Genomic DNA, 13416 nt, shown 5'->3' with positions numbered 1-13416 from the left:
TGCCAACTTGGGCCAGTGAAGCAACGTCCTCCACAACTAGACTGAAGAACAAAACAACAGCAACTTGTCTGTTCCCTTCCCCCAATTCCCCAGCATGTTCCCTTCCCCCCAATACCCCAATAAAAAAAAAAATCTAAAAAAAAAAAAAGTGCTTAAAAGAAAAAAAGAAACCAGGTGGGTACCCAATAAGATAGTGGAGTAGAGTGCTTCATAGTCAAACTGTTTCTTACTCCAAACCAAAAATAAAAAAGAGGGAAGAACTGGTGATAGAATGAAATTGGGATTTATTATGTTGATCTCCTGTTTATGCTTCAACATTTCCATGATAAAAAGTCAAAAACTAAAATCGTGTGGGTTGTAGGACCAGACTGCTTATGTTCATTTCCTAGCTGTGTGATTGTGGGTAAATTAGTTAACCTATCTGTGCTTTGGTTTCCCTAGGTACAAGATGGGAACAAAAATAGTACCTGACTCACAGGATTGTCTTGTGAAAATTAAGTGAGTTAATATATGTCAAGTGTTTAAATTGTGCCCGACACATAGTGAATGATCAATGCACGGTAACTATCATTTAACTTTTCTTCTGGAGGAGCTCAGAAGCCTGGAGATTCCTAGACTGTCCTCAGCCCAATGCCAAATGGAAAACGCTACAGGAATGTGAACAGGACACCTGGGCTCTAGTTCCAGCCCCACCAATAACCAGCTCTGTGAGCACAAATCAAATAAGTCACACTCGCTTTCCAAGTCCCAAGCTCCTTGTCTATTAACGAACAGGTTTCTAAAGCCCCTTCTGGCTTCCACCAGTCTGTGATTTTAAGACAGATTAGACTAGGTTCTCAAGGACTCCAGAATATTAGACAATTTCCCTGCCCAACCAAATATAACCTGAGTCATAAAGGACTCTGGAGAGAGCTCACCTCTGAAACTAGGTTATGTAATCACACTACTTGCCTGTTCTAAGCATAGCACTCAGAATAGAGGTGTGAGCAGGTGAGCGCAGAATCTGCAACATGGCAGGCGTTCATTAGTGTTTTCTGAGTGAATCAAAGAATAAATGAATTAACAGAGCAAAGACTGATGAAGACCAAGCTGGTGCATTTCCCCTCTGATCCCTGACTGTCACCCCTAACCTAGGCTAGGTCTTTACAAATGGCTAGGAAGGGGACTAGATCAGAACTTATGGATGAAGCCAAACCCACCAACCCCCAACAGTATGGAAAGAACACAGGAAGTGTCTCCCTACTGATGCTGCTGTAGTTGCTCATCTTTACATGCAAAGATCTTCCTACAATTAATATGCAATGGATGCATCTGTTCCCCCAATACATGTGGTATGCCCACTAAGACGCCAGAGATAAAACAACAGCTAGGACAGAATACCTGCCCTCAAGGAGCTCACAGCTGAGGAAGGGGGGTGGCAGTGACTGGCATTCAACTGGGCACTTACTGTATACCGACAGTATACAAAGTACAGTAATGCCCTGGTTTGGGTGCATAATTCGTTCCGGAAACTAACTACTCGTATTGCAAGACATCGCTCGTTTACCAAGTTAAACTGTATTAGAAATGTTTGTTCGTCTTGCGGAACTCGCAAACCAAGTCACTCGCAATCCAAGGTTTTACTGTACTTCAAAGACATCATCTCATCACGTCATCATAATCATCTCATGCGTTGGGGGCTCCTATCGATCTCCATTTTACAAATGAGGAGGCTGAGAAGTGGTAGAGCTGAGCATCAAAATCCCAGACCGTGCGACTTCAGCACCTGAGCTCTTAACCGCCACGTGAAATGCTCGGGCAGAGGAGTGTTCAAAGTGCACTGAGCGTCCGCAGGAGATGCTGCCGAAACCAGAAGCCCTGACTCCTGGTCCAGATGTGAAGATGAAAACCAAGGAACACAACCAGAGAACTCACTCTTCTACAAAAAGCCACTAGTCTCATTAAACTGTCCCCACTAGGCCGAAGCCTACTCCTACAATCACTTTAGGCAACCAGGCCCTTCAGCTCTACCACTTAGGGTCTGTGTATGACCCTGAATGAGTTAACACAGCTGCTCCAGGCTCAGCTGGCCCATCTGTGAAATGGTGCTAATAAATGGTACCTGCCTCGGAGGGTGGCTGGGAAGCACTGAGAATGCCTGGCGTAACTATGTGAATGCTAACTATGAATAACACTAAGTATGATACTAATTATGAATAATAATAGTGAATACTAACTATGAATAACACAGTAAATATATGCCCCTGCTAAGAACCAAACCCCACCCCGACTAAGCCTCACTTCACATCGACTTATAAGGGGTTCAAAGTTAGGTTTTCAGAGGACCCATCGCTACTCACTCTCCAATGCAAAATAACTTATTTACCGTCTACCCAGAAAGGCAGACAGAAGTGGCCACACACTGTTGCAAATCCTAACACTGTTCTGGGCATGTTCTAAGTTCCAACTCAATGGAATAAGCATTAATTGAGCACCTACTACCAAGGCATGGAAAAGATAACAAAATGAACAGATGAGTGGTTAAGAGTGTTCTAGGAGTTAACTGTGGTTTGCATCCTAGCCCTGCCACTCACTGGTTGGGTAACCATGCAGTTACGTGGCCTCTATCTCACTTTCCTCATCTGCAAAAGGGGGATAATAGTACAGCTGACCCTTGAACAATACAAGAGTTAGGGGAGACCCCCATGCAGTCAAAAGTCCACATATAACTTCTGACTTCCCCAAAACTTAACTAATTACTAATAACCTACTGTTGACTAGAACCCTTACCAATAGCATAGTCAATTAACACATACTTTGTATGTTACATGTATTATATACTATATTCTTACAATAAAGTAAGAGAAAAGAAAGTGTGATTAAGAAAGTCGGAAGGAAAATACATTATTGGTACTGTATGTATTTACTGGAGGAAAAAAAACACGTATAAGTAGACCCACGCACTTCAATCTTGTGTTGTTCAAGGGTGAACTGGATTTCTTGGGGTCGTGAGAGATGAGTGCACAATAAAAACGAGGCATTAAATAATAGCTTGATTCCACTACTAAATTTAAAAAAAAAAAAAAGGTCACTATAGAAATAGAAATAGTTTACAGCCAGGTGGATTCTTAAAAATCTGAACAGGGCCCTCCCTTCTGTGTAGATGGGAAAACTTTTGGTTCCCCAAAAGAGTAATCGGTACATAGCTGTGACGGAGAAGTAGTGGGGACCAGAAAGGAAGGAATAAGGGGGACAGACAGGAAGCAGAGAGAATAAAGCCCAGTTTCTTCAACCTGGATTCATAACCGCCCCCAATCGAACCTCCATTTCAATCGCGCCTCTCACAACCTCCTAAATGTTACTCTAGTATAGGCAGGGTAGCCACCTGCTGTTCCTCAAACATGCTCAAGGTAGTCCCCAGCCTGTCTATTCTTCATTCTTTCTCTCAACAGTTATCGATGACCAACTAGATCTCAACTGGCACTTCCCTGGCCACCGGAACACAGGCCTAGGCAAAGTCCACACTCTCTCTTGTGGACGGTTTCTCATGACGGAAACCTACTGATGTGCAGCTTCACAAATACGACTTGCGTCTTTTCCACATTTGTACCCTGCACAGGGCCTACGCGGAACCATATGACTATCAGACTTCAATAAATATTATGATTGATTGGGTAGATGACGGGGAGGGAAAGGGGAACCTAGTGATTATATTCCAGCAGTATGTCTATTTTTTAAGAATGATTTAACATTCAGGGTAGTCAGAGCAGCACTGCCTCCTTAATTCCCTACAAAAAGTCACCTCCCATGGCCTGCAGCACTGAGCAGGCTGACTCATTCCAGTTGCTCCGCCAGTCTTAAGAGGAAATTCCTAGTCCTGCACACTCAAGAAAAACTTGGCAGGACAGGCAGCATGCTGGGAAAGGAGGCAGCAGTTCCGGGCTCATAAGTGGTGGCGGGATTTTTTGTTTCAATCAGGCAACCAACTTTCATTGAGCAATGATATTAGTGGAGGACGAAGAGGAGGAATGAGACTTGAAGGAGTTGCATTTGGTGTGGGAAAAACACGTAAGGATGGAAGCTAAGAGGCTCTATGTTGAAAGCGGGGTCCATCCACACCTGAAACAGGCCCCTGTGGACCTTGCACTGGGGCAGTGGCCTAGACATTCTCACGCCGTCTGCCACTCACCAGCTGGGATCTTTATCAATTCGCTTAATCTCTCTAAACCTCAGTTTTCTGGTCTGGAAAATGGAGTCAAAACTGCCAGTCCCACCTCCCTCCCAAGGTTGCTATGAGGATTAGATAAGAAGTGAGCAAGCCCTCTAAACGCCACATAAATGTGCCTGGTGGTATTATTCACCAATATGACCTAGTATTTGTGGCCTTTCCTTTCTTCTGAGGCTTAAGTATGCAGCTGCAAAGACCCAAGTGGGTACACTGGTCCACTAAAAAGACAAGGGGGCCTAGAGATATGTAATGTTTCATTTGAACTTCGCAAATGAATGACTGCTCGCTTTCTCAAGCCCCGGGTCTATGAAAAACTGGCTCAGATGTCTCCCACTGGGAGAGCGGAGGTGCGTGAGGCCTTGCCAGAGGCTTCCAGGGATGCGCTGGCTTCCCTTCCAACCTCCTTTTCAGACAACTCTGCCCATTCAGCGGTTCCTCATCCCAAGAAGAATGGGCTCCTCGGAGCCTGCCGACTTCCTTACAGGTCACCGCTCCTGTCCTGTGACAGGCCCTTGGCCCACCCTCGCGGCGGTCCATCCCTCGGGCCCATTCCTCCGCGGCCATTAACAAAGAGGGGGCGGCCTCGGAATAGGGAGCCGGATGGGGGCATCCCGGGCCGCTGACCGAGGAGGGGGACCGGCTCCGGCCACGGGCCTGCGCAGGGTGAGGGGCCCGGCCGGGAGGGCACGAGGGGCCCCGGCTGTGAGTGCTGGGGTGGCAGCCGGGCGGATGAGGGTTTGGGGGAGGGGGCGCCAGGGATACCCACCTTCTGCTCCACGCCCTGCAAGCCCTGACCCAGCTCCTCCCGCTGCCGGGAGAAGTCCTGGTGGCTGCGCCGGACCTGCTGGACCTCCTCCAGGACGTGGTGGACACACCAGCCCGAGAAGGCGGCCGCCGCCACCAGGGCGAGGTAGAAGAGAAAGTTGAGCGCCCGGCCCAGCCTGCGCGAGCAGGACGCCGAGGACGAGGCGGCGGCGGCGGCGGCGGAGGACTTGCCGCCGCGGTGGCCGCCCTTGCCGTGCGCCTGGTTCTGCGGGTGCTGCGGCGGGTGCTGCTGCGGGTGCGGCGCGGGCGGCGGCGGCTGCTGCGGCGCCGGCGGCGGCTTCTTCGCCACGTCATCCGCGCCGCCCGACGGGTGGGCGCCCTTCTCCGAGGGGCTCGCGGCGCCGTGGCCGCCCTTGGAGCCCCTTTGTTTGGCCGAGGGCATGGCGGGCGCGGCGGCGGGTGAGGCCGCGGGGCTGCGAGGCGAGGGAGGAGGGCGCGCGGCCGGGAAACTTCCTCGGGTTCCCCCGGGGCTGGGCGCGCGGGCGCTGCTGGCGTCGGAGCAGCCGAGAGAGAGAGAGCGGACGGGCGGGCGGCGAGGAAGGAGGCCGGGCGAGGGAGGAAGGAGGAGGGGGCCTGCCTCCGCTGCCGCCGCCGCCGCCGCTGCCGCCGCCGCCGCGGCGCCGACCCCGCCCCCCGGGAAGGGAGGCCGGGAGAGCCTGCCACGCACGCGGGGGCCGGCGGGCCCCTCCCCCTGCCGCCACGACCCCAAAGAGGGAGGGCCGAGGAGAAGGGGTGGCCCCGCAGGGTCTAGGCGGGGCGGCTGGGGGGGGCCAGGCGGGGCCTACGTGGGCCGGGGTGGGGGTGGTGACCCCGCGGGGTCTACGGGAGCCGGGCGGGGAGGGGTGGCCGAAGAGGGACTAGGGAGGCGGGGGCCGGCCGCCGAGGTAGCCAAAGGGATGGGGCGAAGGGCTGGGGCGACCCGGGGCCAAGACTGGCGACTGAGCAGGGGGCCACGGGGGCTCGGAGGATGGCGACCAAGGTGGGTGTGGCTAGCGCGGTCGGAGGGAGGAGAGCCCGGGGTGACCCGGTGCAGTGGGCCAAGTGCGAGCCCCCCTCCCTTCGTGACCTGTGCGGAGAGAGGCAATGAAGCGGGGCGCCCCAGGAGCCCTGCCCCTGGGAGTGGGAGTAAGAGGGCAGAACAGACACCCCACCCCACCCCCGTTCCTTCCCGCCGGGAGTTGGGGAATCCCTGCCCTCCCCCCCATCCCACCCTCCAAGCCCGCCACGGGCCTGGGCCTTGTCTCCTTCCTTGGGTTTCAAGGCGGAGGCCCAAAGGGCTGTATAGAAGCCAGTCAACCCCGCAAGCATGTTTGGGACAGTTAGCAAAGATTCTTGGACTCCGTGAAGTCTCTTCGTGGGAACACATTTATTGAGAGTCAGTCCGCTGTCGACGCTGTTTACTCTTTTCCTAAAGCCCTTTTAACTCCGTTTTGCCTTTGGGGGTCCCACAGTCTGTCCACATCCCCTCTAGGGACAGCGCTGGGTAATCAGCAGCAGTGCACTGACAGGGAGGCAGATGGAGTGTCGCCCCTACTTTGATAGAAGACAATATAATAATGCAGGGACTGTGCTTAGCAACTTACATGTGTTCTTAAAACCTCACAAAAACCTTGTAAGGCAGGAATTGTTTTACCCATTTTATAGGAAGGAAACCTGAGGCTGAGCCTCCGCCCCAAATGATTGGCTCAAGGTCAGGTACAGCCATGATTCGAACCTCCATCTGCTTCTTCCAGAGCCTGTGCTCTGCGTGGGAAGGAAATGGGGCCCCAAGGAAATGAGGCAACTTGCCCACTCTCACTAAGGCTGGTTGGCGCGGAGGAAGGACCCAGACTCCACTCCACTGCACTGCTTTCCCCTTGAACCTGGTATCTGGTGTGTGCCTGGCACTGTGTGTGCCCAGCAATGTGCAGTAGGAACACTGTTTCTTCTGCCTGTTCTCCCAATTCTGTTTTTAAAAAAACATTCCCTGTCCTTAAGGCCTAGCTCAAATGCCACCTCTTTCATAATACCTTCCCAATAATACCACCTGATACCTCTCATGGGACTTACAGCAAATAATTGCAACAAGGGTGGTAATATGTATATGTGTCTATATATATATATATATATATATATATATATATATATGTGTGTGTGTGTGTGTGTATATATATATGTATGTATATATATATATAATATATATGACCAAAAAAATTTTAAGAAAGGAAAAACTATTAAAAGTGTAATACTCAACATATACAGATAACAAAAGATGAACACAAGTCACGTGTATACATTTTTGGGGGACCCCTGGTGTGTGTGTGTGTGCATCAAACCTTTGTTTAGGGCCCAGTATGTGCCAGACAGTTGTCTGCAAACAAGGAGTCTCCCCTCCTTGAGGACAAGAAGCAACCATTGCTTATATTTCTCTTTGCATCTCACCTTATAAGATGCTTTTAAAAAATCTCTAGTGAATGAACGAACACGTGTGTGCCTGCCCTCGAGGTGCCCGCATTACATTTAGAGAATGTGCAGAAACATTCTGAGGGCTAAATTAGGTCGTTGAGAATATAAACGTAAAGGGAACTTGGAAAGCAAACCACTGAGCTGTACTTGGGGAAGTCTGAGGCAAAAAGTTCTTGAGCAAAGCCTTGAAGAGTGAATTTGCATAGGAGGAAGGCAGGGAAGATATTTCTGTGGCGGAAATGGGGTGCAACCAGGACACCTGTCTGACCTGAAGGGTGTGCTTCGATATAGGGAAGAAAGCAATGAGCCGGGTGGAGCAGGTCCAGATTGCAGAGGTCTGTAGAAATCAGCGAGGTAGGCAGAAGAGTCACTATTAGTGTGGGAGGACGGAGTAAATTATAGCAGGCTCTAGAAATATAATCATTTACCCCAGACAGAGAGGAACGTCTCCACTCCAGCTAAATACCAGGAACTATAGTAGGAAAATCCTAGTTCAACAGGGCACACGACACAGACCTGTGTTGGAGAAAGCAGGGGAAGGAGATGGCAGAGGAAAACAGAACACTAACTCATCAGAAGGTTCTAGTAAAACCTTGTTTAAAAACTTCAGCTAAGCTCAGATTGTGTTTAAAATCTCTAGTGCACAAAAAAGCTATCATCCTCCCTCAAGCAAGTCATCCATGTTAAGGCAGAGACAGGGATAACTTGCAAAGCAGCTTCGGGGGCCTAGCCAAGCTCTGGCCTGGGAGGCCCTGCTTTTTTAGCCTGTTTGTTCTGTCACCAAACTAACTGTGACCTTGAGAAGTATTTAACCTCCTCTCTGGACTTCAAGGTCACCCCTTCTACAGCTCTAAAAACCTTTCCTATTATTAGATTAATCTATTCCTTAGAGAAAGTAGTCATCTGATTGTTGTTAGTAATAATTAAATATTTTTAAATGTTTAAGTTGATTTAGACTATAGGCCAGATATAAGAATGGAAGGTTCGCAACTTTCTCCTCTACTGAGCTCTGGAAGAATGGAGGGGAGGGAGAGGGGACTGTTACTATTTTCAGCAATATCCCCCTCCTCCTTTTCCTCTGAGAGGTAGTAAAGCATAGTGGTTAAAACACAGGGCCTGGAATAGACGGACCTGGGTTCAGATGCAGCTCCATGACTGACAGGGGAGTGTGACCTCTCTGAACCTCTGTGTCTTCTTCACCTGTGAGATGGCGGTAGTAAGACCTACTTCACCAGATTGTTACAAGGATTAAATGAGAGAGAGAGAGAGACACCCCATCATCCTGGGCCCGTAGCAGAGGTTCAGTGAATAAAGGGTAGCTAACCCAATTTGCAGAGTCACTGAGTGAAAGTATAGCTGCTTTCTATGTCCATATTTCAATGATTTTCTTTCATCATTATTTCTTGAGGCTCCTGGCACCATAGGTGGCTTAGAGACCACAGGCTCTGATGTGTTTAACTTGAAAAAGCAGGCAGTGTTCTCCTGCGAAGCATGGTTCCACTGTGGTGTTTGGCTGCATCCAGAGGAGGAGGTGAGTAAGTAGTCTCGAAAGTGCATCTTCTAGGGCAGGAAGCTACCAATGGGTCTTCATGGAGGTTTCCATTCTTCTACCCTATGTCTGAGTCAGCACAGCAAGCATTTAGAGGGTTTCCCTTCTTTTCCTCCTGATTTCTTCTCTGGCACTTTTCCTCTTCATCCTGCCTAAAGTGTGTTGTGTGGTCAGGAATGTGTGTGGAGAAGAGGAGCTGGAGACATCTCTTCCTTCCTCCAGCATGTGCAAAGCCGCTTCTGAACACTGTTGGACTGCATGGATCATAAATTACAAGGTAGAGCTTTGGAAGCCTGCAGCCCTCTTGGTTTTCTGCATTTCAGTTAGAATGCCTAAATAGAAAGCCCCTATTACTGCTGATCGCCAGGTGGACGAGACCCCCAGAGCCCAAGCCATGAGCCTGAATGCCCTACAAACAGGGTACATGCAAAAAGGTGTGTGTTACAGGTGGGGGCCTCCTTTGTAGTTTGGCTCTGCAGAGCCAGGCCCACCTCTTCCAGCCTCAGTGGTTCACACTGCCAAGAGCTTCCAACTCCAAATCCTTTAGCTCCACGCAGTAGAGGAATTACTTCTTGGAGCTCCTGGTACCGAATGTGGCTTCTAGACCACAGGCTTCACCTCACTGAGTCCCAGTTTTTATGGAAGATAACTATAGTACCTACCTTGTGGAGGTGATGTGAATGTTAAATTCATTTTCTCCTCCACATCTGCCGCACTCTTAGTCTTCCTCATCCCAGTAACATCTGTTTAATGGCTCAGGAATAACCCTTGACTCTCCTCTTTCTCTCACCCATCCCCACACACCCAAAGCAACATATTAGCAGATCTTGCTGTCTTCACCTTCAACATATCTCCAACGTCTCTCCCTTCCTGTGACCTGCACCACTACCCCACTGACCCAAGTCGCCACCAGTTCACACTGGGGTTACTGAAATAACATTACCCTGGCCTCCCTGCCTACGCACTTGCTGCGCTGTGGTCTGTTTGCAGCACACTAGCCAGAGCAATCCCTGAAACTATGTCAGATCGTGTCACATCATTTTCTAAAACCCCCCAATGACTTTCCAAATCAGTGGGAGGAAAAAGGCAAAATTTTTACAATGACCTCCACAGCCCGCGTGTTCTGACGCCCCTGCTGCCCTCTCTGATCTCACCCCCTCTTACCCACTTTGATCACTGCCATCCAGCCACAGACATCTCCTTATTGCTCCTCAGTATGCTGCTTATGTGCCTACCTTGGGCCCTTTGGAATTTTGTTCCCTGTGCCTGATGAACTTTACCCCCAGTTAGCCACATTGCAGGGACCTTCACGTCTGTAATTCATATGTCACCTCTAGGAGTGCTCCTCCCTGACCATCTTATATAAAATAACAACTGCCCACCCCGAGACACTCTATCCTTCTTTCTCCACTTTGTTTTCCTCTATAGTATTCATTTTCTTCTGACATACTACACATCTGCTTATTTAATTATTATTGCCTGCCTCTTCTCATTAGATTGCACGTTGCATGACTGGGAACTTTGTTTAGCTCACTCTTGTATCCCCTAGTACCTAGAGCAATCTCTGGCACAAAGTAAGAAACTCAATATATGTTATGAATTTCACATTATTAAAATCCCTCTACGTAGAGCGTTCTCTTTCATAAGACAACCACAAAGAAGGAGGGGAGGAGCCCAGTGAGGAATGACCTCCTAGAACTTCAACATCATGATGATGATGATGATGATGATGATGACAGCAAGAACAAAGGATGATTGCTAACACTGTTAAGCTGCACAGGAGTTGCAATAGCACAGTAAGTTGACATTTACTGATCACTTACTGCGTGCCAGTCACTATGCCAGAAGCTTAGCATGTGTTACCTCCTTCCATCCTCTGAGCCTTTGATATAGGCGCTACCGTAGTGCTGGTCCAGGTTACCGATGAGGGTGGACAACTTATACAAGGTGACTCAACTTGAGAATGGTAGGAGTCAGGCTAGAATCCAGGCAGTTGGCCCTAGAGCTCACACTCTCAACTAGCACATGAATGTATAGACAGATAAGAAGACAAAGCCTAGTGTGACGAAGCAGCTTATCCAAGGCCAGTCAGCCTTCTAATGAAATCCAGACTCTTGATAAGCATCATGAATCTCAAACTGGGAAGGATTGGGCAAGGTGGTATCTCAGCCTGACACTAGCAATTCACCCCTACAACTGCCCCCCCTCACCATGCTGCTGATGGACGTATGTTTCGCCCCTTAGGTCTGTTGTTTGTAGGTAGGTAGGTAGGTAGGTAGGTAGGTAGACAGACAGACAGATAGATGATAGAATGAGACCCATTGCCTTAGCATGAAATTTAAAAACCTTCCATAACTTGGCCCCTGCTTCTCTCTCTGGTCTCATTTCTCCCTCAAATCCCTTCTCACTCTATGTAGCCAGACTGAGCTTTCCTATAGGTGCCCTAATTTGCCATGTTCTCTAAGGAACTCAGCTTCCTTGACCCTTTTCCTGCCCCCACCCCCAACCTGGAGCTCCCCCAGTTCCCAGATGGGTCATAGCTCTTACCATGACGTATTGTAATTGCCTGCTTACTTAACTGTCAGCCACACTAGAGCTTTCAAGACAGAGGCTATGATCTGCCCCTTTTCTTATTCCTAGTGCCAGGCAGTTTGCCTGGATTGTAGGAGGCACTCAGTACATTGGTGGATGGATACGTGGATGGAAATGGCAGTATGTAACTTACAACGCTAGGCTTCTGAGTCTCAGCGTCCCACACTCTCAGGGTACCCGCTCTTTAGGAGTTAGGGTGTTGGGAAAGTATCAAAGATTTGAAAGTTTACTAGAAGTAGGTATTGTGTAGAAACGCAATGTGTTATGATAGGTTCAGATAACACGTTATAAATGTATGTTGCTAATTTAACCGAAAAGTAGAAGAGGTATGTGGATATGATGGATTCCTAAGTGACTGGGATGGGAAAGTTGCTATAAAAAGCCTACTCCCCAGAGACCATCTTCTTCCTGCCCCAGCCTTGCTCAAGACTCTCCCATATCTCCTTATCAGAATCTAACCACAATGACAGGAGTGTGTGTGGGAGGGGGGTGTGGGGACTCTGCCTCCACTCCCACCTAGAATTCTATTCAACCTACCTCTCCCTGCCCTACACTCACCTACAAGCCTTTGTTCTTTATTCAAGCTCTTCCCCTCAGCCCTCCAACCTGGAAATCCTAACCTCCTCCTCTAGGAAAATCTAGTCCCGGACCACCTGTTCCCCCCCACCCATTGGTCCCTCCATCACTTTTTGAAAGCTGAGGAATTCAACCAGAGTGATATAATTGCATTTACATACAATTCTGGAATCACTTTAAGATCTAAGGATTTTCAGAGCAAAGGCCAATGTAAGGAAACAATAGGTCTCCAATGCAGTTATACTTCAAGGGAATAATCAGGTATTGATGGTTAGGGACACCAGTGTACACAGGACAGTGAGATTCAGATCACCAAGCAGTTAACGAGCTCTTACTAGGTGCCAGGTCCCTCCATCATCACTTCCTCATCCTGAAGAACAGGGCTAAGGATTGGGTTTGATCCCATCTGGAAAACTAACTAGGTTGTATGGTTCTGGAAAGTTATCTAACTTCTCTAGTCCTCAGTTTCCACATTTATAGAGTGAGATGAATACTTGGCAAGGTTCATGGAAAGTAACGAATATGAAAAAGAAAGTTACATACACATAATTACTCTTAATATGGTTCAACTAAATAAATTCAGACCCTCTATAATGCAGAGCCTATCTGGATATTTTCAGCTACAGAAAAAACTAAAACAGCGTCAATAAACTGTGGCTTACAGTCCCAATGACCTAGGGTTGTTGTGAGGTTTCAGTGAAATCATACCAGTGAAGCTCCCAGCATGCTCTGATTCGACAGAATGGAGATTATTATGTTATTAGTGTAATATCCCTACCAGGCCTTGGACCTCTAGAGGGCAAAAACCTGTCTGCCTTGTTCACTGCACTATCCTTAGTGCTTATTGTTGGGTGGATAATTGACACCGAGAAAATATTTCATTCGTTTCAGGCATTGAACAGATGTGATCATCTGACCCAGGCAAGGGCACCATAGAGCAGTGAACAGAGCCCCAAATCCCCACCCTTACAGAGCTCTAACGCCAAAGAAGGAGACCAGGCACATGAGTAACTACAGTATGCCAGAGAGCGCTAGGAAAGTAAAATGGGGCAAGGTAAATCAGAAGGCTGTGGAACTGGCAGGAGGGTTGTGATTCTAGATTAAGTGGCCAAGGAGACCTCACCCAGAAAGTGACATTTGCATAAGGACCTGAAAGGGAGTGAAGGAGCCAACCGAGCAAATATCTGGAGGAAGAAGAGCCTTCCAGATGGAGAAAATAGTG

At 48.7% G+C, this 13416-nt stretch overlaps 1 protein-coding gene across 1 annotated transcript in view; it reads right to left on the bottom strand.

Annotated features, from left to right (window-relative positions):
* Nucleotides 1-5609, bottom strand: part of CKAP4 (cytoskeleton associated protein 4) — a 10471-nt gene extending 4862 nt beyond the window's left edge. The window contains exon 1 of the mRNA XM_019642574.1: nt 4974-5609. Within this exon, the coding sequence (XP_019498119.1) occupies nt 4974-5414 (441 nt within the window). The 5' untranslated portion in view covers nt 5415-5609. The remainder of the gene's footprint in view (nt 1-4973) is intronic.
* Between the last annotated feature and the right edge of the window lie 7807 nt (nt 5610-13416).

This window comes from Hipposideros armiger, unplaced genomic scaffold (assembly GCF_001890085.2).
Source record: "Hipposideros armiger isolate ML-2016 unplaced genomic scaffold, ASM189008v1 scaffold_71, whole genome shotgun sequence".
Lineage (NCBI taxonomy): Eukaryota > Metazoa > Chordata > Mammalia > Chiroptera > Hipposideridae > Hipposideros > Hipposideros armiger.
The sequence above is the reverse complement of the archived record's forward strand: the minus strand, read 5'-3'. Positions and strand labels throughout refer to the sequence as shown.